Source organism: Furipterus horrens, unplaced genomic scaffold (genome assembly GCF_987537825.1).
Source record: "Furipterus horrens unplaced genomic scaffold, mFurHor1.1.pri manual_scaffold_3, whole genome shotgun sequence".
In the NCBI taxonomy this organism is placed as follows: domain Eukaryota; kingdom Metazoa; phylum Chordata; class Mammalia; order Chiroptera; family Furipteridae; genus Furipterus; species Furipterus horrens.
In genome coordinates this window covers 18,229,965-18,254,728 of record NW_028327173.1, presented here as the reverse complement: position 1 = coordinate 18,254,728, position 24,764 = coordinate 18,229,965, and the positions used below count along the sequence as shown (strand labels likewise).

The 24,764-nt window shown below is 41.4% G+C and overlaps 1 protein-coding gene across 2 annotated transcripts; it reads left to right on the top strand.

Moving 5' to 3' along the window:
- Positions 1-1,318: 1,318 nt before the first annotated feature.
- On the top strand, positions 1,319-21,925 carry TAF12 (TATA-box binding protein associated factor 12). 2 transcript variants are annotated; one of them, XM_090268934.1, is made up of 7 exons: positions 1,319-1,427; positions 12,077-12,161; positions 12,862-13,113; positions 15,032-15,109; positions 17,810-17,924; positions 20,425-20,513; positions 21,449-21,925. In XM_090268934.1, exons 2-7 carry the CDS (start codon positions 12,090-12,092, stop codon positions 21,482-21,484), a joined length of 642 nt encoding a protein of 213 aa, XP_090125060.1. In that variant the 5' UTR covers positions 1,319-1,427; positions 12,077-12,089; the 3' UTR covers positions 21,485-21,925. The 2 variants fall into 2 exon arrangements, with proteins under 2 accessions (XP_090125060.1, XP_090125061.1); XM_090268935.1 differs by lacking the exon at positions 12,077-12,161.
- Positions 21,926-24,764: the final 2,839 nt, after the last annotated feature.

Sequence of the window (24,764 nt, the reverse complement as noted above, 5' to 3'; positions counted from 1 at the left end):
ATTCTGTTATTCTTTTCTTTTACACTTTTGTGTACTTGCTAGTAGTCTGTTTCCCACTTGAGATTGTAAACTCTCTAAGGGAGAATATTGTCTCTTATCTACTAATAGATACCCAGCCCCTAGCAAAAAGCTTGGTGCACAACGAGCAATCTATTTGTTGAATGAATGTACATTTAAACTAGGTCTTAAAAAGATGGAGTGCAAAAATAAAAAATGGTGTGCCAGACAATTGGGAGAGTGAAGACAGCAGTGGCAGGGAACTGACTAGGAAGATGGGGGGTGAAGGGGAGTAGGTGGAGTTAGAAGAGGGTAGAAGGGGGATAAATGTTAACGGAAAAAATAAATTAAAAAAAAGGACAAAAAAAATAAAGAATAGAAAAGAAAAAATAAAGACTAGGAAGATGGTTTGGAGCCTAATGGTGAAGAGGCCTCCATTACATGAATTTGGATTGACAATACAAGGGTGGATTGGGAATTTGATGGGATGAGGATGGGAAGATATAACGACTAGGGGGGCAAGTTGCTGTGCTAATCCAGGTGGGCAGTTACAGTCACTTGCTTTGGTCTGCCAGCCCTTTTTGCATTCCTTTATGTTTCATAATCTTAGTGTGGGGCCCTGGGTTCCAGAAGAGACATACGCTGGAACTGGGTCTTGTTTACTTACCTAGCGTCTGGTAAATGCAGCAGTTCTCACCAAGTATTTTATGGACGAAATAACAGGAAGAATCAGTGTAATGGTTAGAGGGCAAGTTCAAGGTTTGGAGTGAGAATTCTAAGTTCAAGTTGAGACTAAGACCTTGCTTTATCGCTCACAGGTGTCCTTTAAACCACAAAATGATTTATCGGAGGTGAGGGGCTTGGCCAAGTTCCTGAGATAGTAATTGCTCAATTATTATTATTAATTGCCAATTCACAGGCACAACCGGTCTCTCTTGTCCCTAGGTTCTTGTGCTGCCAACTTTACTGTTGGTTCCAACAGGACACGTATGGGGTGAAGCTGTCCAAGGTGATTATATCCGTCCTGCTATCACGACAAAGGCACAACCAAAAATGGCGACCAATTACCGGTCAGAGTAGCGAAAGCCGTCACAGGCGGAGTCGGGATGAAACAGCTAGGGCAGAATTCGTAAAGCTCCGGTAGCAGGCACTGAGCTCGCCCATGTTTCTAGTCAACCCCAAGCAGGAAAAAAAACTCCACCCCAAGAGCTCCGCAACAGCCCAGCACAACGACCACGTGTCGGAAAGCAATCTGCGCCTGCGTAACTAAGGCGCGCGCCCGCCGGCCGGAAGAGCCGCGCGTTTCCGGGTTGGAGGCGGGGAGCGGTGCCGGAAGGACTCGGGGAGGGCCGAGCAGTCTGACCGGCTGCCGAGACGATCGCTTCTCTGGGGCAGTCTCTGCATATCATGGGGAGATAGACCTGCTGCCTGTGAGTCTTGGGCCCTGGCAGTTGAGGAAAAAGAGCGGGAGGAGGGAGTCAGGACCCAGACCCACAGTGGGTCAGTGTTTGAAGAGGCAGATTATTGAGATAGGACTGCGAGGAATCAGGCTCTTGGGACGGGACTGGGGCTCGGGGTTCGGAGAAGACGCGGCTGTGGGGACCCGGGCTCCAGACGGGACGTAGGGAACGGGAACAGATGTGAGTTCTGGCACCTGAGAGAAAGCGGTCTGAGAGGGACAGGATTGTGAGGACCTGCGCTCCTAAGAGGAGAGCGGTCGGAACGGAACGGGGCATGTAGGCACCGGCTCCTGAAAGGTAAAAGCGGAGCTGTGAGGACTTGGGCTCCTAGGAGGCAGAAGTGGGACAGTGAAGACCCGGGCTGCTAAGGATTAAGAAACAGCAGAAAAAGACTTAGATTCTTGAGGGACAGAAACAGTAAGAGAACATTTGGGTTTGGGAGGAACAGGAGCGGGCAGTGAAGGCGGGCTTCTATGGGGACAGGATCGGGGCTTGGAGACTCCGAAATACCTGAAGCAGCAGGGCTGTGAGGATCCGTACACCTAAGAGCAGAGAGTATCAGGGGCCATGGCTGGGAGATCAGCCTCTAAGGGAAAGGGAGAGAGTCTGGAAAAATATAATGATCCATTATTTTTTCTCATATTCTCTGAACCCAGTGGCAAAAGATGTATTCAAGAGAAGACAACTCTTTCGCTCTGCCTACTTGGCTTTTGGCAGGCTTTTCTTGTTTCAGTTACTTAATCTAGGAAGGCCACATGCATTATTCTTACAAAACTGATGTGAAGTTGAAGCAGTTTGAACTCAGTTATATACTTGACAAGTGCTTTAAATTCCATTCCACTCAACTCTGATTGAGTACAGATCTCTACATCTCATGTAAAAGAATGTCAGAGATGGAATGGCCTGAAAGGAATCTTTTTAAAATTCCTATTTTATGTGTAAAGAGGGCTTAGGACCACAGTGAAGCAATGTTGATTAGATCCTGATTTTGGTGCAGTACTCTGCTGTACGTAGCAAATAGGAGATGCTTGGTTAATATCCCTTGAAAACATGCTTCTTTCTAGAATCTGCTCTAACTTCAAACCTGAGGGAATTTTTACAGATTCTACTGCTTTATTTTTAGTCTTACTACTGTATTCACATTGATACAGTGACTGTCACTACCAGCTAAGAAACTTTTAAATGAAGCCCTTCTCCCTCCCTCCAAAAAAAAAAGATGTAGTAAGCCATTTAAAAAGTTGCAGATAAGTAAGCTGTATCCTGTATTTTTAACATAAGCATTCACTGGAGATGGCTGCTTTTAGATAGGGTTGGCAGAGAGACTTGGACCAGTCACTTCTCTTCTTCAATAATATCTTGTACTGACACCTACTCAGGCTAACCAGGCACCATCATAAGCATTTCCAAGTATTTTTTAAATTTTATTGACTTTATTGGGGTGACCTTGGTTAACAAAATTATGTAGTTTTCAGGTGTACAATTCTATAATACATCATCTATATTTTGTACTGTGTGTTCATCACCCCGAGTATTAGATCTTAGATAACTTACTTACCACTTACAGCCCCGCAAATTAGATATTGTTAGTCCCATTGTACAGATAAGGAGATTGGTTCAGAGATTAAGTACCTTGTCTGAAATCACATGGTATTAAGTAGCCCAGCCCTCGTCAAACCCAGTTATGTGTTTGATTAAATTCTTTTCTACTTTTCTGTATGGATTCCCCTTTATGTTTGTTTGCCCATCAGCAAAACAGAAGTAGTTTTACAAAGCATATCATTGATTGAACTCACCCCTCCTCAAGACTGAGTGTCAAGTACTATAACTTACTAGGGTACTTATGTAGTGTGGTATTTGAGGAGAACTAAATTCCTATTTTTAAATCTTTATTATTATTTTTCTTTTTAAATTTGTTTTTTTAAAGAAGCATAAATATTCAAGATAGAAAAAACAAAAAACAAACCAGGACCTGAATAGAACTCTAGGAGTCCAAGAAAGGCCAGTTTGCAACAAGGACTTAAATTAGATTAACTTTACAATTGTAACATGAACTAGATGATTGAGGAAATAGGGATAACTTAATTGAAACTATTTTTTTCCAATGAGTTACCCTATGCTATTTGTAAATGCCTATACTGTATACAAGTGATCAAAACTTACACCAAATTATGAGGTTAATAAGCATGCTTATGCCACCTTTTCAGATTACTTAATGGTTCAATGATCATTTATTATTGGATTAATATTCTCACCTTCATTTTCAAAATTTCACTCATTTGTGGCTCTAGCGCTCACTGAATTATTATTATAGGATTTCAATATACCTAATCAGAAAATCATTGTGTTAGAGCAGAAATGAACATGGAACATACTACTTTTGACTCGAGGTCATTGTGGAAAGCTCCAAAATACATTGGAGATAACACGTCAGCTGTGCTTATAGTCTGCACTGCGAAACTGGTGTGTCAGAAGCAGGAAACAAACTTTGAACTCTGTACATATCGGTTTAATTTAAAATCTTACCCTAATTGTTAGAGCTGGAATTGACTTTAGAATTTTCCTGGTCCCCTGTCGAATCACTGGTCATAGGGAACTCACTTAACTCAGTGGCAAAAGTAGGATGGTACCCAGCGCCCTGAGTTGGATCTTCTCTTATCAGTCTGCTGACCATTTGCCACTCCTGTTTTATTTCAATCCACTTTTTTTCTAATGTCTATAGTCATGAGAATGGTTATAGGATGCCACCAACACATATCTGAACAGGTGAAACCTTTTAGTTTAAGCACACTCATGTTTATAACTTAACATTTAGAAGAGGAGAGGGTATGTATTAGCAAACATTTAAGACATGTTCTTTGTGCTTACTGTGTACCACATACTTTTTAAGTGCTTTAGATACATAAACTTTGTGAATTGCCACAACAATCCCATGAGATATACTTTATGATTAACTCCATTTTACAGATGAGGAAATTGAGGCATAAAGAGATTAGGTAACTCGCTGAAGGACATATAATTAATAAGTGGCAGGATTGGTACTTGAACTCAGACACTGTCACCAGAGTCCATGCCCTTGACCACTGTATTGTACTACTTTTGTAGTAACTCAAAACCACCTAAACAGGATCAAACTAGTCCAAAAACTAGTGGAGAAAACCCGTATTACTCTTACTATCAAGTCTCACAGACTGCAATTGATTCTTTTTGGGTCATTTAGGCTGGGAAATGAAGCCAGCGAGCAGATAAACAATCAGGTAGAAAACCTGGCCATTAAGCCAAATCATGCACCACAGTGATAGGGCTTTTATGCCATCAGGCTGATAGTCCCCTTGTCTCCATATTTTGTGTAAATAGTAAATTCCTAAACTTTTCAAAGGTAAAAGGGTGTTAAAGGCAATCTGATCTTCTCTTATTTTCTTCATTAAAAAAAAAATCTGTTAATGGAACAGATGTTCAGAGAAGCCCATGTCTTATAACTATTGCAAGATTTCCACTGGTTTCCTACCTTCTGAAAAATCAGATCCTTTTAATACAATAATAGCATTGCAACTGGATTTCGGTTTGAGGAACAAAGTTGCTAAAAGCTAAAGCAGGTCTTGTCATCCTCAGCCTTTCAACCACAGTTTAAGTGTGATGGGTTGAGGGGAGAGAGAATATACTTGGCTATTTAATTAAACTTGCAGTCATACTATACAGATTATTGGGATATGCGCTTTCTGGACTTTGTGAATCCCATCATAGCACATGATTTCCACATAGTAGGTGCTAGTCAGGGCTTACTATTGTAATTGTTTTCTCGAACTGTCCCATAATTAATACTTCTGTTTTTATACAGCAGCACATCCCTATCTTTTGCCATTTTAAGGATGTAAGAATTAGAAATTTGAGTGGCCCAAAGCAACCGTGCTACATAACATAATGGAATTCATGTTATTTACGATCACTTCATTCCATTGTGCTTGGTCAGACCCATCCACAATAGGGCTTGATGAAAGTTGTCAATAAACAGGTCATTTGAACGGAGAGTCACTAACCATTCTGATCAAGTTGTGGTATTTTGTTTTTTACATTTACACACCATAAAATTCTCCTTTTGGGGTGTGTGGATCCATGAGTTGTAACAAGTGCGTATGAGGGGGGACCCCCCCAAAAAACCGGAATTATCTCCTGGCACGCAGGCCCCTTGTAGAACAGGCTTCCTCTGCTAGGTGAGTGTTCTAGGAACCCCTCTGCCTCAGTGTACCAGCTGGTGTTGTGAGAGGCTGCATTTGGCTTCAGTAAATTTTTTTTGAAGACTCATCCCGTTTCCCCTTTTCATGATGGGTATTTACAAGTGCACCCACTCAAATGGCGCTGAGCATTGAGCAGTTTTTGACCAAAAACAGCATGACCTTCATGCCCCCCCACCTCATTCACCTTATCTTGCACTGAGCGACTTTTTGTTTCCCGGGATGAAAAAAGTCCTCAAGGGAAATGTTTTGCCAGTGTGGAAGAGGTGAAACAAAAAACAGCAGAAGCACTAAAAAGCATCAAAACCAATGAGTCAAAACTGGTTTGAGCAGTTAAAAAGTCTCGATAGGTGTGTCGCATCAAATGGAGAGTACTTTGAAGGTGACTGAAGTTTAAACATATAAGAATAAACACACAATTTTTTATAAGCAAATTTCAGGGGTTTTTTGGGTCCCCCTCGTACTGTCATGTAAGCACTGTAACACTCAGATTACCTAACAGTTCCACCACCTGAAAAGTTTCCCTCATACTGCCCTTTTGTAGACAAACCCTCCCCCACCCAAACCCCTGACAGCTGATCTGTTCTCCATTCACGTAGCTTTGCCTTTTCCAGAGTGTCATATAAATGGAATCATACAGTAAGTACCCTTTTGAGTAGCAGAACACATTTGAGATTATCCATGCCGTTGCATGTATCAGTAGTTCTTCCTTTCTATTGCTGAATTGTAGTCCATTGTATAGGTAAACCTAGTTTGTTTATCCATTCACTAGGTGAAGGACATCTGTCTGGATTGTTTCCAGTTTTTGGAAATTATAAATAATGTTACTATGAACATTTAACATACCTATTTTTATGTAAATATAAGTTTTCATTTCTCTAGGGTAAATACTTGAGAGTGGGAGTACTGGGTCATATAAATATACATTTAACTTCATAAGAAACTGCCAAACTTTTCCAGAGAGATTGCATCATTTTACATTCACATCAGAAATGTATGCCTATTTGAGTTGCTCCATATCCTCTCCAGTACTTTTTTTATTTTTTTTAAATTTTAGCTATTCTAATAGGGATTTAGTGGTGTCTCATTGTGGTTTTAATTTGCATTTTCCTAATGACTAATGAATATGAGCATCATTTCATGTGCTTATTTTCCATCTTTATATCTTGTTTGGTGAAGGCTCTCTTCACATCTTTTGCTTAATTTTTAATAATTTTTTTCTTTTATTTTAAAAAAATAAATTTATTTATTGATTTTTAGAGAGAGAGAGAAAGGAGGGGTGAGAGACAGAAACATCAGTTTGTTGTTCCACATATTTATGCATTCATTGGTTGATTCTTGTATGTTCCCTGACTTGGAATCAAACCTGCAACCTTGGCATATTGGAAACGTGCTCTGCCCAACTGAGTTACCCAGCCAGGGCAGGTTTTTGTTTTCTTATTGTTGAATTTTAAGAGTTCTTTGTATATCCTGGATACAACTTATTTGTCAGATATGTGATTTGTAAATATTTTCTCTTAGTCTCTGACTTATCTTTTTTTATTTTCCTTTGCAGAGCAGAGGTTTTTACATTTTGGGTTAAGTCCACTTAATCAATTTCTTTCCTTTGTGGATTGTGCTTTTGGTGTTGTATTTAAGAACTCTGCCTGACCCAAAGTAATGAAAATTTCCCCCTAAGTTTTCTAAGAAAAGTTTTTTGTTTTTTTAAAGTATATTTTATTGATTATGTTGTTACAGTACTCCCAATTTTTTTCCCCCTTTGTTCCCCTCTGTCCAGTACCCTCCTTCCCTCCAGCAATCCCACCCCCCCTTAGTTCATGTCCATGGGTCGTGCATATAAGTTCTTTGGCTTCACCCTTTCCTATATTATTCTTAACATCCCCCTGTCTATTTCGTACCAACCGATTATGCTTCTGCACCATTATGGTCTCTGCACCATTTCCCCATTTCTCCCCCTCCCGCCCCCGCCAGCTGATACCCTCCAAATGATCCCCATACCTATGATTCTGATCCTATTCTGGTTTGCTTAGCTGGATTTTGTTTTTATTTTTTAGATTCAGTTGTTGATAGTTGTGAGTTTGTTGTCATTTTAGTGTTCATAGTTTTGATCTTCTTTTTCTTAAGTAAGTCCCTTGGACATTTCATGTAATAATGGCTTGGTGATGCCCTTCCATTCCAAATGATAGCTTTGCTGGATAGAGTAATCCTGGTTGCAGGTTGCCTTTCATCCCATTGAATAATGCTTGCCAGTCCCTTCCTGTCTGCAAAGTGTCCTCTGAGAAATCAGCTGATAGTCCTATAGGCAGCCCCCTGTAGGCAACTCTCCGCCTATCTCTTGCTGCCCCCAGGACTCTGTCTTTATCTTTCACCTTTGGCATCTAAGTCACGATGCGTCCTGGTGTGGTCCCCTCTGGGTCCAGCTCACCCAGGACCCTCCATGCTTCCTGGACCTGTATGTCCATCTCCTTCGCAAAATTTGGGAAGTATTCCTCATTTTTTTCAATTCTTGCTTCCTCATTCTGCAGTGGTTGACTGTTTTTTTCTTCCTTATGTTCCAAATCATTGATTTGAACCCCGGTTTCCTTCCCTTCACCATTGGTTTTGTGTGAATTTTCCTTCATTTCACTTAGCAGAGACTTCACTTCTTCTCTTATGTGTTTGCCGTACTGAAGCATATCTGTCAAGCCTGGGAGCATCTTTATCACCGGTGTTTTGAATTCTGCATCTGTTAGGTTGGCTATCTCCTCGTCGCTTAGTTCTCCCACTGGAACCTTGATCTATTTCCCCTTTTGTGCCATACTTCTCTGTCTCCTCATTCTGACAGGCTCCTGTGTTTGCCTCCGTGTCCCAGGGAGAGCTGTCACTCCTGTTACGTTGTAAGTGGCGGAGCCTCAGGGATTCATCAGTAACGGGTGACCTGTTTCACCACGTTGTGGCCCTGTATGTCAGGGAGGGGTCCGAGAGGGAACAATGCCACCTTCCCAGCACTCGCCCCTTTTCCAGGCACCTCTCCCACTTCCACACCAGACTGGCGCCCCTCTAGCTGCTGCCCTGGCCTGTTCTTGGAGTGGGTGGGTCTGCGGACGTTCTCGGACCATAGGGGCCCTTTAAACAAGTGGACTCTGCTGAGATCCGCAGTTTCTGCCTCCACCTCAACCCCTACTGGTCTGCACAGTCAGAAGCAATGAGGCTTGATTTTCCCCGGTGCTGGGACCGTGAGCTGTGAGGTCCCGTCAGGAGCTGGGAATGCTCCCCAGGTGTCCCTCCTGACTTTTAAAAACGTGTGACTGCGCTTTCCGCTGGCCTGCCTCTCTGCTGCTACCACTGCCACTACCACACCATGTCCTCTCCGCCCCGGTTCCGCTTCTCCTACCTGTCTGGATGAGTATTTCTTCTTTATATTTTTGTTTACTGGACTTCCATGTAGTTTGATTTTCTGGAACTTCTGGTCGTTTCTAGTTTTGAGGTAGTTGTATTCCTTCTTAGTTGTAGAAGGAGACTCAGCGTGTCTATCTACACCTCCATCTTGGCCGGAAGTTTAAGAAAAGTTTTATACTTTTACATTCTTAAATCTATGATCAGTTTTGAATTTATTGTTGTAGAAAGTGTGAGATGTAGGTCAAGATTCACTTTTGTGGTTACCACTATATTTTTTGTTATAATTTAAAAACAGTTCAATACTATCTGTTTCTTCAGAGGAAACAAACGAAATAATAGTTTTAAAAATGTTTTTATAGGTAACATATGCAGATAGTACAGAATTTTGGTTATACAATAAAAGGTAAGTACAGTAGAAAACATGGGTATACAATGAAAAGTTAAGTCTCCTCCCATCTTGGTTTCTTAGACCACCAGATACTACCATTCTCCCACCTCCCAGGGCAACCACTGTTATTACTTTCTTATGTATCTTTCCAGGAATAATGTATGCATTTACAATTGTGTATCTGTGTGTTTTAATAAGTGATAGCAAACTATTCCCACGATTCTGTACCTTACATTTTCACTGAACAATGTTTCTTGGAGATCATTTCACGAGTTTTCTCTCATTTAAAAAAAATAGCTTTATTGGGATATCTTTCACATATATAATTCACCCATTTAAAGTGTACAGTTCATTGTTTTTTTGGTGCATTCAGGGTTGTGCAACCATCACTACAATCTAATTTTTGAGTATTTTTGTCCCTTCTTAAAAAAAAAAAATACACACACACACCATACTATTAGCAATCAATCTCTGTTCCTGTCCCCCACCTCCCAACCGCAAGCAAACACTAATCTACTTTGTGTCTTTACATACTAGTCTATTCTGGACATTTCATATAAATGGAATCATACAATATGTACTCTTTTTGGATTGGCTTTTGTTCCACATCATCTTCTAGAGGTTTATCCAAATTGTGTGTTTAGTTGTTTCTTTTTATTGCTAAGTAACACATGTATTCTGTGATATGATGTACTACAGTTCGTTTACCCGTTTACCTGTTAAGAGACATTTGAGCTGATTCCAGTTTTTGGCTTTTACAAATAAAGCTACTGTGAACATTCATGTATAAATTTTTGTGGGAACATAAGTTTTCATTTCTCTAGGATAAATGCCTAGGACGGCAATTGCTGGATCATATGGTAGTTGCATGTTTAGTATTTTTTCAAGTCAACTTTCTGATAGGTATATAGTTATATCTCATTGTAGTTTTAATTTGCCTTTCTTTAATGATTAATGATGTTGCACATCTTTTCGTGTATTTGTCATCTATATATCTTCTTTGGTGAAATGTCTGGTCATCTCTTTTGTCAACTTTTTAATTAAATTACCTTTTTTTAAAACTTGAATTTTGAGAGTTCTTTATATGTTCTAGGTCCTAGTTGGAAATATAGTTTGTAAATATTTCTCCCAGTCTGTAGCAGATAGTACCAAACCCTATACATACTTACTATGTTATTTCCTATACATACTTTCCCATGATAAAGTTTAATTTATAACGTAGGCATAGTAAAAGATTAACAACAACAATAATAAAACAGGACAATAATAATATAGAGTAATAAAAGTTATGTGAATGTGCTCACTCTCCCAAAATACCTTATTGTACTGTACTTACCTTCTTGTGATGGTGTGAAGGAGACTGTGATACAGTGCCTGTGTGATGAGAGGAAGTGAGGTAACTGGTGTGGGCACTGTGACACACACAGCATTAGGCTACTACAGGGGTGCCTTGAACATAAGCACTGTGTTACCCTAACAGTTGATCTGGTAACCCAGGTGGCTACCAAGCGACTAACTGCAGGTAGCATATACAGTGTGGATATGCTGGACAAAGGGATGATTCATGACCCAGGCACAAGTGAGTGGAGCAGCATGAGATTTCACCATGCTATGCGGGAGGGCGTGTAATTTAAAACTTATGGATTGCTTATGGAATTTTTCACTTAATGTTTTCAGACTGTGGTTAACTGAAACTGGCAAGTGGAACCTTGGGTGGGGGGGTGGCGATGTTGGACCACTGTATTTCTATGTTAACAGTCTTTTCCTATCCTGTTTCTTCCAGTGGTAGCATCTGTGAGCAAGGGAGAAAGCACAGACCATATGTGGTTTAAAAACAAACAAGGGATCTTGGTACTCCGCCGTTGTCCTTAGCCGGCTCTTGGCTAACAAGTTTCTCTTGGTCATTTAACCAGTGCAGTTAGTTGCTTTTATTAGGGTAAACCAGGGGAAGAGGTCATATTAGAAAGTTAGTGTATTGGGAAGGAACTCAACAATAGAGACAAGAGTAGAACAGATGCACTACTCATTCTGGTTGCTAAGCTTTACTTAGTTCTGAAAACCAGTGCCTTGATTTCTGCATGTTAATAATTCCACAATTTTGCCTGGCTGGTGTGGCTTGGTTTGTTGGAGCATCATCCCATGCACCGAAAGATCATGGGTTTGATTCCCAGTCAAGGCACATACCTAGGTTGTGGATTTGTCCCCAGTTGGGGTGCGTGCACAAGGCAATCAATCCATGTTTCTCTCTCACATCAATGTTTCTGTCTCTTTTACCTCTATTTCTCCCTTCCCCTCTCTCTCTCTCTGAAATCAGTATATATAATAAAAATAAAATAAAATTCCACAATTTTGACCAATTATGGTATTTTATATCCTGCCAGTCTATCCCTAACAATAGAATATTCACCCTATGGGAAGAGAGTCTATGTTATAATCATTAATTAATTTTAAAAGTTGTATATGAAATAGATGGAGATATTTTTCTTGGTGCCCAGTAGGGAGAAGGAGATACTCTTCTCCACATTCAGTTTGCCTGGATCCTGGTTGGCGAAGATGTGCCAGGCCGAGGAACTGAAATGGTTCTCTGGCAAGGGTGGTGCTTGATGCCAGTTGTTCATTTACAGGTAGCTTTTGAAAATGGCTGCTTCTCATTTCACCGGGCTCACAGCCGTTGCTGATGTAATTAAAGATCTAGACACTCAGATAGCTGTAAGTAAGCTCTTTGAGGCCACTGTGGGAGGAACTTGGTGAATGTGTGTCTGGTTTTTGTGACATCAAAGCTGATGTCGAATTTAAGCTCATGGCTCTAAAATGTAGCCATCTCAACTACTCCAGGCTAGGGACTTTGCATGTACTTAAAGATTGCTAACACTTAGAGAAAATTTGCTCTTGATGACAAAAAAGACTTTCACAGTCGCTAAAAATTGTGTTTTATTAGGTGTAGCCCTGACATAGAATTAAGCATGTTTTGAAATGTCAACGTGAACTAATCTGTTTTCTGAAGTTTTGTGATTGGGTTTTAAGTATGTGACCGTGCCATAATTTATTTGAATTTAACATTATTTGATGTTCAATGATAGTGCATGTAGTACTTAACCATGTATTCTATTTTTACAAAGTCTTCAAAAATGTCTTGCTCATTCTAGTTTATTTTTGTACATAAGGTTCCTTATTTCATTTATTTTCTTATTTCAATTTTGTGGACTATTTCATTTAGCTTTTGGAGAAGAGTTGGTTTCTAAATATCAGGTGAGAGCAATAAATATTCTTCATTTCCTCCATTTTCAGTGTGCAGGTATCATGTAGTTACTATCCCTGATATACTGAAGACCACATATAATTTTACTTTCAAAACATACCCTTTATTACAGGTACCTCTGGAGCTAATTTTCGTGTTTTCCTTCCACAGTTGATTGGCCTTGGTCCTCATACCTCCAGAAAGAAACAGGATCTCGATAAGCTCTATGAGCTGAAGTCCAAAGCTCGGCAGATTATGAACCAGTTTGGCCCCTCAGCCCTAATCAACCTCTCCAATTTCTCATCCATAAAACCGGAACCAGCCAGCACCCCTCCACAAGGCTCCATGGCCAATAGCACTACAGTGGTAAAGATACCAGGCACTCCTGGGTCAGGAGGGCGCCTCAGTCCTGAAAACAATCAGGTATCGTCCTTTTACTTTTGCTCTCTGTAGTCACCTCTTATCTGTTCTTTGAACCACTAATGCTTTGAGAGATGTCCATCTCAGATGCTACCTCTTTCCCTCAGTTGAAAAAGGTCTGTTTCCCTCCTTGGACCTCTGAACTTCTAAACTGAATTATCATGTGTAACATTTATCAATTTTTACTTGTAATATTTATATGTGTCTACATGCTTATATCCATATACACATTAATACATCTTACCTATGATAGGTTTTTATATATGTGCTATATAGTTGTTTGATAAAATAGTTAAATAAAATAGTAAAATAATTAATGGATTCAGTATTCATTATTTTTATAATAAAACTATTCTTGCCTTCAGTCTTTTCTCCTTCCAGTTCCTCCAGCTGCTGCCATTATTAATTTTCTGCAGTGATACTAAAATCTGCCCCCTTCTTTCTATTCTTAATCCTGAATCTGTCCTCCAGAGCCACAAGAAATAAGTATAATCTCTTGACTTGGGCCTCATAGGCTGGGTAGACTACGATGAGAGGACAGCATTTCAAGAGAATGGGAAGAGGGGCTAGCAAAGGTGAATGGGGAGGGTTGGGCAGATAGTCAGAAGACCAACCTGTGTTGAATGTGGAGTGTATTGGAGAACAGGAGGTAAAATTACATGGATAGGATTACAGCAAAACATACTGGGCCTATGCTAATCAGTTTCCTTTGGAAATTTTAGTCAAGAAAAAGTTTGCAAATATTTAATAGAGGATTAAGTAATATAATAAAAATAGTATGTTGTAGGAGGATTAACTTGGCAATAAAGGGACAGGAAAGGTAGGAAAGGGGTAGACTGGGAAGAAGACCAAGTCTAAGACTTACAATAAATTAAGACATGTGATGAAGGCTTGAATTAAGTGATAATGGTAGAATGGAAAAGAATGAATAGATCTGAGACATCGTTAACAAATGTTTATTTTGGAAAATATTCTTTTTGTTCCTTATTTCCAAGTTATACATGTTTATCACAGAAACTTTTGAAAAACAGAAGAATAAATAGCCAATAATTTTACTACCATCCCAAAATAACTATGAGTAGCATTTAAAAAAATATTTATTTATTTTTGGAGAGAGGGGAAGGGAGGGAGAAAGAGAGGGAGAGAAACATCAATGGGTTGCCTCTCGCATACCCCTAACTGGGGATCTGGCCTGCAACCCAGGCACATACCCTGACTGGGAATCGAACCAGCAACCTTTTGGATAGCAGGCTGGCACTCAATCCACTGAGCCACACCAGGGCTGATCATTTTCTTAATGGCACATACATGTGACATGACATTTCCTCTATGAAGAGAGATCATAGTTGTACATACTTATACAAAGATGAACACATGTTCCCTGCCCTCAGGGAGCTTTCAACCTATTAAGTCAGAAACAGGCAAGTTTATAAGTGTACATAATGATAGAAGGGTGCACAGGGTACAGTAGAGGCTGAAGGAGGAAGTGGTTGCTTTCACCTGGGTGGGCTAGAAAAAGCATCAGACAGGAGGCACCATGAGTCAAGCAGGTGGGAAGAGGGGTGGAAGAGCATGTCCAAAGGCAGCAGAGGCACTGTATGATTTGTGGTGGTCAGAAATTTTTAAATTATTTAATGTAAAGGGAAACTGAGGCACAGTAAGAAAAAGAGATGAGGCTGAAATATACTGCCTGACAGACGTTGGCCTCTTTTCCAGACTGCTCTTTCTGCCTTTCCCTAGGCTACGTCAGTCTTGAGAGTGTAGTTGTAGCAATACCATCAGGCAGGCCAGACTGTTAACTCTTTCGAAAGCAGAAACTGAAGCCAACAAATTGACAATCTTTCTTCATCATAGGCTAATGAGGTTTTTTTGTTTGTTTCCTTGATACTTGGTTGAAAAATCTTCTCCCAATTAACTTTAGGTATTGACCAAGAAGAAATTACAAGACTTAGTAAGAGAAGTGGATCCTAATGAGCAACTGGATGAAGACGTGGAAGAAGTAAGGTGGTTGGCTACCCCAGAGACTGGGTCCCTGAGAGCCGGAAAAGAATAGTGTTACGGCACAGACCTTAGAAGCAGACAGATCTGAATTTGCATCTTGGCCATGTCACTTAACAGCTTTGTAGCTATGGACGAATCACTTAAGCTTTCTGAGACTGCTTCCTCCTGTGTTGGTAGGGTATGACATCATTTATCTACAGGGTTATTGTAAGTGTCCCATGGAATACAGTAGTCCCTCTCTATATTGCGGTTCACTTATTGTGGCCTCACTGTATCGCGGGATTTTAAAAAATATTATATTTAATTATTTATCATGGATTTTTCGCTATATCGCGGGATTTTTCGGTACTATATACGTATGTTGTTAAAGTTACGTAGGTTTAAGAGTGTTGAATAAATGTAAGGTTCCTACTTCGCAGGGGTTCTGGAATGTAATACCCGCGATAAGTGAGGGAATACTGTAACTTAAACAGGTCACTTTATACCTAACAGCTGCTGCTACTTCTGCCCATCAAAAAGGGCATAGCCTGCTGCTCATAGGCAATCACTTCAAACAATTTTAGTTGTTTATACAATATTTCTCCATATTTCAAAATAATATACTTAAACAGATATTCTTTCTTTTTCCAAAGATTTTAGTTTGTTATTTTTAGAGAGAGGGGAAGGGAAGGCGAAAGAGAAGAACCATACAAATATTGTTCACCACTGAGCCAAGTCATGTCTTTGATTACTTGTGTAACTTATTTTCTTGAAGTTGATAATTGACTCATTTTTATTAGTTTTCTATGTGCCTTTTTTATTCTGCTTCCACTATCAGCTCTGTTATACACCTGTCAACATTGTTTTCCAAATGGAAAAATAATGTATTGGTTTGGGTCATCTACCGTCTCCCCGCCCCAAGGTTTCAATCCTAGAAAACTCCATCCTCTTGTGGTCTGATTAATCTTAGTCCACTTGCATAAATCCCTCCTGCGTCTTCCTTTGGCCTCTTTGGATCTTTTTTGTTTCCTAGGTTATATGTCCTGCTTTTATGTTAGTCCCTTTTTTTGTTAAAGCACTTTTCTAAAAAACTTCCCTCAGAAGGATAGATCAGAGGTAAATGTCTTAAAAAGTCTACATTCTAACCTCACACTTAATTTTTGGTTTGGCTATATTTGGAATTCTATTTTGGAAATTGGTTTTTTCTTTTTAGCTGTGAAGGGAATAGCTCTATTATCTTCTAAAAATCTTCTGTTAAGAAATCTTAAGCTATTCTGATCCTGATCCTATTGGGATCTTATTTTTTTCCTTTTCTGGATTTTCGTATAAGCATTAATATGTTTATTTTTTAAATTTGTTTTACTGAGTTTTTGGAGGTTTCTTTTATTCTAGAGATTTGTGTCCTTCAATTCTGGGATGATTTTGTATATTTTGTTTTGGTTTTGCCTTTGCTGAGGCATATATAACGATAGGGAAAGAAAATGCAGGTTATGAAAGCAGTATAACTCCATTGTTTTTGTTTTATTTTAACCAGAGGGAAAATATTTGTCCTTTTTGTGTAAGTTTGGTTTCTTTTTTGTTTTTTTTTTTTGGAGTAGCACCGTTATTAAGATACAATTCATGTACCACAAAATTCACCTATTTGAAATATACAATTTGGTGGTTTCTGGAATATTTAGAGTTGTGCAACTGTTAACGCAATTGATTTTAGAACATTTTCACCATCCTTAAACCCATACCCATTAGTAGTCACTCCCCATTTTTCCTCATTCCCCACAGCCCTAGGCAACTATATTTTCTGTCTTTATAGATTTGCCTATTCTGGATATTTCAAATATATGGAATCATAGTATTTGGTCTTGTGACCATCTTCTTTCACTTAGCATAATGTTTTATTTTGTTTTACGATTTTATTTAGAGAGAGGGGAAGGGAGGGAGAAAAAGAGGGAGAGAAACATCGATGGGAGATTGAAACATCGATTAGTTGCCTTTTGTACCATGCACCCTGACTGCGGACCAAACCATAACCCAGGCATGTGCCCTTGACCAGGATTCAAACCGGCAACCTTTAGCTTTGCAGGCTGATGTCCAACCAACTGAGCCACACCAGTCAGGGCCTTAGCATAATGTTTTTAGCTTCAGAATTCTAATTTTGCTCATCACTCAGTCCAGGACTAATTTGTAATGAAGTAGAAAGAACCCAGGATTTGGACTCAGAACCTTGAGGTTGAATCCTGGTTCCACTGCTTAGTAGTTGCATGGCCATGAGCAAGGTAGTCTCCTTGGGTCTTAGCATCCTCTACTGTAGAATGAGGATAAAATTCATGCCCCATTTTTTTTCCCACTGGATTATTATAAGAACTAGGTAAGATCATGAAAATAAAAATGCTGTAAGAGACTATGAGTGAGGAATAATAATGACTCACTTTTGTTTTCCCACCTAATTCAGAAGACAATATGGGGGTGAGGGATAGGGCTGGTTGATGCCTGCTGGGTAGAAAGTGCAGAAGGCTCATCCTCGGGAAGGTGTGATTTGCACTCCACCTGGTTAATGAGTTAATGTGTTTCTATTGCCATCATCACTCCTCCTCCTCACCTTAGGCTAAAGGCTGATTATAGGCCTTCTGATAGAAAGCGTGACTAAATATGTGGCTGTCCCAGTTACAGGCACCCACCTTGCCAATGACATGGTTACACCCCCATACTCTGTCTTCCCCAGATGCTGCTGCAGATTGCCGATGATTTTATCGAGAGTGTGGTGACGGCAGCCTGCCAGCTTGCTCGGCATCGCAAGTCCAGCACCCTGGAGGTGAAGGACGTCCAGCTGCACCTAGGTACGTGGTCTAGTTTCTCCCTGAGGTGCCTTCACTACTGCTCCTCCATGATGGTCTGGAACAGTGTAGTCAGAGGAACCTTCATGCCGGGATTTGACCTTCCGGCTCTGAAATTTGTGTGTTCCGAGGCATGGGGTTTGCCACTTTCTGACTGTGTCACCTTATCCTTCTTACTTAATTTCTCTTAGAGCCCATTTCCTCATTGATAAAGTAGAGATCATGATATCTTCCTGACATGGTAATTATGAGAAGTATGGATTTGGTTTGTAAAATGACTGGCGCAAGACCTGGCCCAAAGTAAGAGCTCAGTAAATGTAGCTACTGTATCTCCACCATTCAGATAATGGTGTTTCCCTTCCAGTTTTTGCCTTATTTATGTATGTTTCCCAAGAAAAGTTTAATAATGCAAATATCATTTTATATTCTGCTTTTCTATTTAATAGACACTAAATTAGAGCTTGGGTTTTCCTGGGAGATATCCATCTAATATTGATTAACCATAATCTCTTTGAAATGAATAAGCCCTCCTCTGCATTGGTTACAGTGTGATCAAAAGAAAGTAAACAGCTGTCCTGACTGGTGTGGCTCAGTGGGTTAAGATAATGTATATAGAATGGTTTGCGCAATGTTGCTTTGTACCAGGCATTTTACTATATGTCTTATTCACTAAATGATTGTTGTTGTTGTTATAGTAATATCATATGAACTATAAATACACACATTTTTAAATATATTGCTACACATCCTTAGATGTGTGCATTCATGCCTGGTAGCTATTCTTTTTTAAAGTGACTCTGCAAATCCATGTTTCGATCCATTTTGTGTCGATTGTAAAGTTTATTTCCCAAGAATAAAGTTAGTGCTAGTTTTAAGTAGTGACAGCAATACTATTAGCAGAAGACTTAAGACATTTTTGTTTTCAAAAAAATATTGGAACAGCTTTATATAGAATTATCCTAGAACCAAACATGAATCACTCATTTACCCAATATTTAATGTGCATAAGACACAAATTATAGCTATGAAACCACTTATATACGATTTGATTTGAGTAAGTGCCTGCCTGGGGCAACATAAATTTGCAAAACAAATGTTATCAGTACTTTTGGGAAGTGTGATAAAGAAGTCCCCTTGTAACTCTTTTTAATAGACACTCATTCTGTAAATAATCTTGTGTGAGTACAGTTGACCCTTGAATGGCACAGGTTTGAACTGTGTAGGTCCATTTATATGCGGATTTTTTTCAGTAACTACATACAGTACTGTTAATGTATTTTTTTCTTCCTTATGATTTTCTTAACATTTTCCTTTCTCTAGCTTACTTTATTGTGAGAATACAGTATATAATACATATAACATACAAAATTAGGTTAATAACTGTTTATGTTATCAATAACACTTCCAGTCAACAGTAAGCTATTACTAAAGTTTTGGGGAAGTCAAAAGTTATACGCAGCCCTGACCGGTGCGGCTCAGTTGGTTGGACATCATCCTGCAAAGCTACAGGTCGCCTGTTCGATTCCTGGTCAGGGCACATGCCTGGGTTGTGGGTTTAGTCCAAGGTCGGGGCATATAGGAAAGGCAACTGATTGATGTTTCTCTCTCACATCGATGTTTCTCTCCCTCTCTTTCCCCTCCCTTCCCCTCCCTCATATAAATAAATAAGGCTTTCAAAAAAAGTTATATGCAGATTTTTAATGGGGGGCTGTCGGTTTCTCTGAACCCCACATTTTCCAGAGTTCAACTGTACGTATTTGTTATATTGGGTATGCTGAACGTGTAGTACACCTTTATTTGTGGATTTAGGGAACCATGTAGTTATGCCAGTTACTGATGAGGTAAACAAAATCTCTGCCCTCTGGGAACTTCTGGTGACAGTCTTACCAGGGATAATTACAACCAGCAGCACAGGGACATGGAGCTGTGCGTGGATGCACCTGTATCTGTACCCACGTGTCTGCATTTATCCCAGGGTCTGGCGTTGCATTACGTCGTTGAATGCTCTCAAGCACCCTGTTAGGTGGGTGTCACTATTGTTACTGTCATGGAGAAGACGAAGAAACTGAGACCCAGCATCACACAGCCCCACAGTGAAGCAGGAGAGCTGGGACTGGCTCTCCACTCCAGAATGCTGGGATGCCTTTCTGTTCCTACTCTTCCTCTGGGTTTGGGAGGGGTTACTTTGAGCACAGGAGTAAGACAGCTGAAGAAACAAATCACTTTCCTTTTCTGTGGAGCTTCATGGAAACCTTAGGACTCAGCACCCTCAGCTTTGACTCCTTTACCTCTTTTGTCTCTGCAAGAAGGTCAGATGGTATCCGTGGAAACCTTGGAGGCTCGGCATGGGATTCCTACATTTGTTTTCCACAGACTCCCTCTGCAGGGTTCCTGTTACTAGCTGATTGCTTAGATTCACCCTCCCTAACCCTTGTCTGAGGATCACACTGCACCCTGACACTGCCTTCCCAGCCTCATCTCTGTGCTGCCATTTTCCTTGCAGAGCGCCAGTGGAACATGTGGATCCCGGGATTCGGCTCTGAAGAAATCCGACCCTACAAAAAAGCTTGCACCACAGAGGCTCACAAACAGGTGAGGAGCCATCAGAGCCCCAGGGCAGCCACAGAGGACCCCTTGAACTGTGCCTTGGAGGCGTGCACACAGCTACCATCACTGCGGTTTCCACTTCCCCTGCACAGCCCACTTCCCTCTGGACCAAAGGGCAGAGGCTGCGGGGCTCCATGGGAGATCAATCACATATTTCCGTGGTACTTGGCTGTCCCCACAGCGGGGTCTTATATGAATGGAACTCATCCCTGCCCATCTCCTTAATGAAGTCTTCCTTCATTGCTGGTAATCTGAGCACCACATACGGCCCTGTGACCGAGGACAGGTTAGGGGAAGCAGAAACGCGTTGCCCGTGTCGGGGAGGCAGCACTAGACTGCTCTGCCAGGTGTTCTGGCCTCTGTCTTAGCTTAACCTTTGTTCTCTGTCTCTCTTACCATGGAACTGAGTCAGTGTGGAAACCTAACACCACTCCTGTGGAGTAAGTTGTCACTGTCATTGGTCAGGCTGGTGGCAGTGGTGGCCTCTGTTGACAAGGCTGTTGTCTTTTCTGTCTTAATTTAACTGGCTACTCTGATTTGAAAAGTGAGTTTATTCTAAGCAATCTAAGGAAGTAAAGGGAAGGTAGACCTTGAGATTCAGACCTAGAAATAGGCACCCCTGCACATCTGTGTAATTAATAATCTTCTCTGTCACCTTCTGCTTTTAGCTTTTTTGCCATCCTGCTAGCCTAGAGCCATTTGTCTTTTGGGGAATGGAATGGATCCGCTGGCCTATCTAGACATCTCTGGGGCCCTGCAGATTGTCCTCAGTTTAGATGGAGCTTCTTGAGCTGGCCTATGCCTGCAGGTTCCCACAGGCTCCAGCCTATGATGTGGGCCATGCCACCTGCTAGCCACACGGGACATCCCAGAAAGTTCCTGACGCTAACCTGTGTTTGTTTATTTCTCTCTCCTTTCAGAGAATGGCATTGATCCGGAAAACAACCAAGAAATAACACATGGGAAGGTCAGGGAATGGACAACAATGTATTTGGAGATACTTGAGCTGAGACCTCAGCCATCTCATCCTTGGATTTTTTTTTTAATGCTTTACAGAGAAGCATATATTTTTTATTAACAGTGCAGCAATATCTATAATGACTGAGAGGATCTGCCAAAAGAATAAAGCCTCCTAGCCCCACTTTGGCCCCTTTTCCCTGCCGTCTCAAAGAGGAGCAGTGTATCTTCCAGAGAAGATTTTATTTGTGATTTATTATATAAGTGATTGAATATGGGACAAAGCAGTATGGTCTTGTTTGGTGAGACAGTATTAGCAGGATTTGTAGAGGTTTTTGTTTCCTTTTCTCTTCCCTTTTTCCCTGTACTTTGTAATGTCAGTGTTTATATGAATATGACTTTCATTTGCTTTTCCAGAATAAAGAAGTTATTAATCGAAAGACACAGGGTGCATGGCTTACAGCCTTTGAAATCCCAAAGGGAGTCGGGAGGAGTGGCAAAACTGGATGCGGCTCCCTAGGCAGCAGGTGGCAGCAATGTTACTCATTTCTGTGCCTGAGAAAAGACCCAGGTATTTTCCATGACTTGACTCCAAGGAAGGCTATACCATTCGTAGAAGTTTGAGTATAGTTTCTCTGCCATAGATTTGGGTAGGGTGACCTTCTCTCATGAGCCCAAACTGAAGAGGCATCCTGGTTCTGGCAAAGCCTTTGTTGACCTGTTCTTCCAGAATTCCTAGAGAAAGTTGTGTTTATCGTGGGCCTGAAGAAGGGATGGCAGTAGCCTTGGGGAAAGGCCTGTCTGCTCATAGTTGTTCGTATCTCTGATCCTAGTATTTTCACAATTGTGCAGAGGAAACCAAGGGTCATGACCTTCAGTGGCACCTGGTATCGTCCTGTCCTATGCCCAGCATAGCCCTCGTGGATCATGAAGGCTCCATGGGCTTCAGGAGGCATGATTGTTTTGCCTAGGGAGCGCCAGCATATCCACCTTCCCTGCTTTGGTTCTGTCTCCTGAGGTCGGCCTGCAGTGGGACCCTGCTTTTCACGCCCTCCCATTCAGTTTGGCCCTATGACCCCCTCTTCACAGCCTCATAGAGCTCTTGAATGAGCAGCTCAAAGCCTGTGCTGATGTTACTGTTGCTCTTGGCTGAGGTTTCAACATGGTGAGCACACAAAAAAGGGGGGCAGCCAGCTTCTCCCCTTCCTCCAGTGCCACCTGTCACTCAACCACCAGGTCACTCTTGTGACCTACCTCCAGGAAGAGGATGTTGAAGGGTTTCACTTTCTCCAGAACTTCCTGATGGCACTGGGTGACGCTCTCAAAGGATGTTCTGTTAGTGATATCGAACAACAGAAGGGGTCCTGCCAAGTCCTGATAGTAGGCGACAGTCACTGACCTCAGCAGCCAAGAAGAAATCCAGAATTAGTTTTGAATCCTCCATTGAGGACAGAAGGGATTGAGGGAATTTGGGCAGTTTAATGGAAAGAGGTGGAGTAGAGTGAAGAGACCTCAATTCTTGATCAGCTGTGTGATAGGTGAGTAGCTTATGAGACCTGTCCTATCTGCATATGGAAGATACTTGATCATTCAAGAATTTATGAGCTGGGCCTGGGCCTGCCAGTGGGGTTACCATGATGAATAAAAACACAGGGAGCCAGGGGCTGGGGAGACGGGAGTGGGACAACTGTAATAGAAAATAAATAAATTAAAAAGACAAAACAAAAGAAAAACAGCAAGCCCTGGCCAGGCAGCTCAGTTGGTTAGAGCATCGTCCTGATATGCCAGCGTTGCAGGTTCAATCCTGGTCACAGCACATAAAAAAATCAACAAATAAATGTATAAAATAAGTGGAACAATAAATCCTCTCTCTCAAATCAATAAATACATAATTAAAAAATAACACAGGGAGCAATTCTATGACTGGATAAATATAAAACTGCCTCTGTGACGGGCTGCAAAGGAGAGGTTTCTGGGGCCAGGGGGAGAGAGTCTGACCAGTTGAGCCATAGTCTGAGGGACCCAAGTGAGGCAGTGGGGATCTCTTTCGAGGAGAACTGCATGTCAACTTCGGCTAAGTCATGCAGTGCCTTGTAGGCCCCCCAAAAGAATGGGCTTTACCCAAAAAGTAACATGAGCCCTTGCCAGTGTGGCTCAGCGATCAGAGCATCCATCGTCCCCGTAACCAAAGGGTTGCAAGTTCAATTCCTGTTCAGGGCACATACCTGGGTTGCAGGTTTGTTCCCTGGTCTGGGCATGTTCAAGCCCCAGGCTGGGAGGCAACCAATCAATGTTTCTCTCTCCCATCAATAATTCTTTCCCTCTCCCTCTAAAAGCAATGAAAAAAATGTCCTTTATTTAAACAATAAAGTAATATGAACCATTAAAGGATTTTAAGCAGGAACATGACATGGTCAGATCTGCATTTTGAAAAGATCACTAGCCAGGCAGTGAAGAACAGATAGACTGGAGGAGGAAGAGAGAGGGAAACTAGAATCGAGACTCATGAGAAGGCCGCTGCCTGGATTGGCATGGTGGCAGTAAAGTGGGGAGAGGGGTAAGTTTGAAAAGTTGGTTATCCCTGGCTGGTGTGGCTAGGTGGGTTGCGCACCTGCCTGAGAATTGAAAGGTTGCTGGTTTGATTCCCAGTCAGGGCACATGCCTGTGTTGCGGGCCAGGTCCCCAGAGCAAGAGGCACAAACATCACATCAATGCGGGTCTCCCTCAGGTCCCCAGTGTGAGAGGTGTGTTTCCCTCTCTCTCCCTCCCATCCCCTCTCTCTAAAAATTAAAACGTTTGAAGTGGTAACCTCACAAACCTTGGTGACTGGGTGTAAAGGGTCCTCGGACGTGGAGTGTCCATCTCCGGTGCAGCTCAGCCCCCACCTGGGCACGAGGCCTGCTGTCTCACTAAGCTAAGGAACCTCACAGTGTTGCTGCGGGGTTGATAATAAGCAGCCAGGAAGAATAGCTCACAGTGTGTGAGCCCCTCCAGGTGGTAGGGGTTCATCACTGAATCCTCACAACAACCCTGTGAGACAGAAACTATTATTCTCCCCACCTGACAGATGGGAAATCCGCTGAACATGCCTGGAGGGAGGCAGCTGGGGACACTGGACCCTGCCTGGGGTGGGCTGAGCTTCCAGTTGGTTCTCCAATACTTGCCCAGGATTTTGAGAGGGAAAGATCAGTTTTGTTTTTTTTTCTTTTGCTCTTTTTCCAAGGATGTGGGACTTTGTTTTGAGCACCTGAAAGCCCAGTCCCTACCTCCATCCCCGGC

Excerpts from the sequence above, each read along its gene's own strand:
- TAF12 (XM_090268934.1), top strand. The coding sequence starts at position 12,090 with ATGGCTGCTTCTCATTTCACCGGGCTCACAGCCGTTGCTGATGTAATT. Across the intron at positions 15,110-17,809 it reads TGGATGAAGACGTGGAAGAA|ATGCTGCTGCAGATTGCCGA; the intron begins GTAAGGTGGTTG and ends TGTCTTCCCCAG. Across the intron at positions 17,925-20,424 it reads GGACGTCCAGCTGCACCTAG|AGCGCCAGTGGAACATGTGG; the intron begins GTACGTGGTCTA and ends TTTTCCTTGCAG.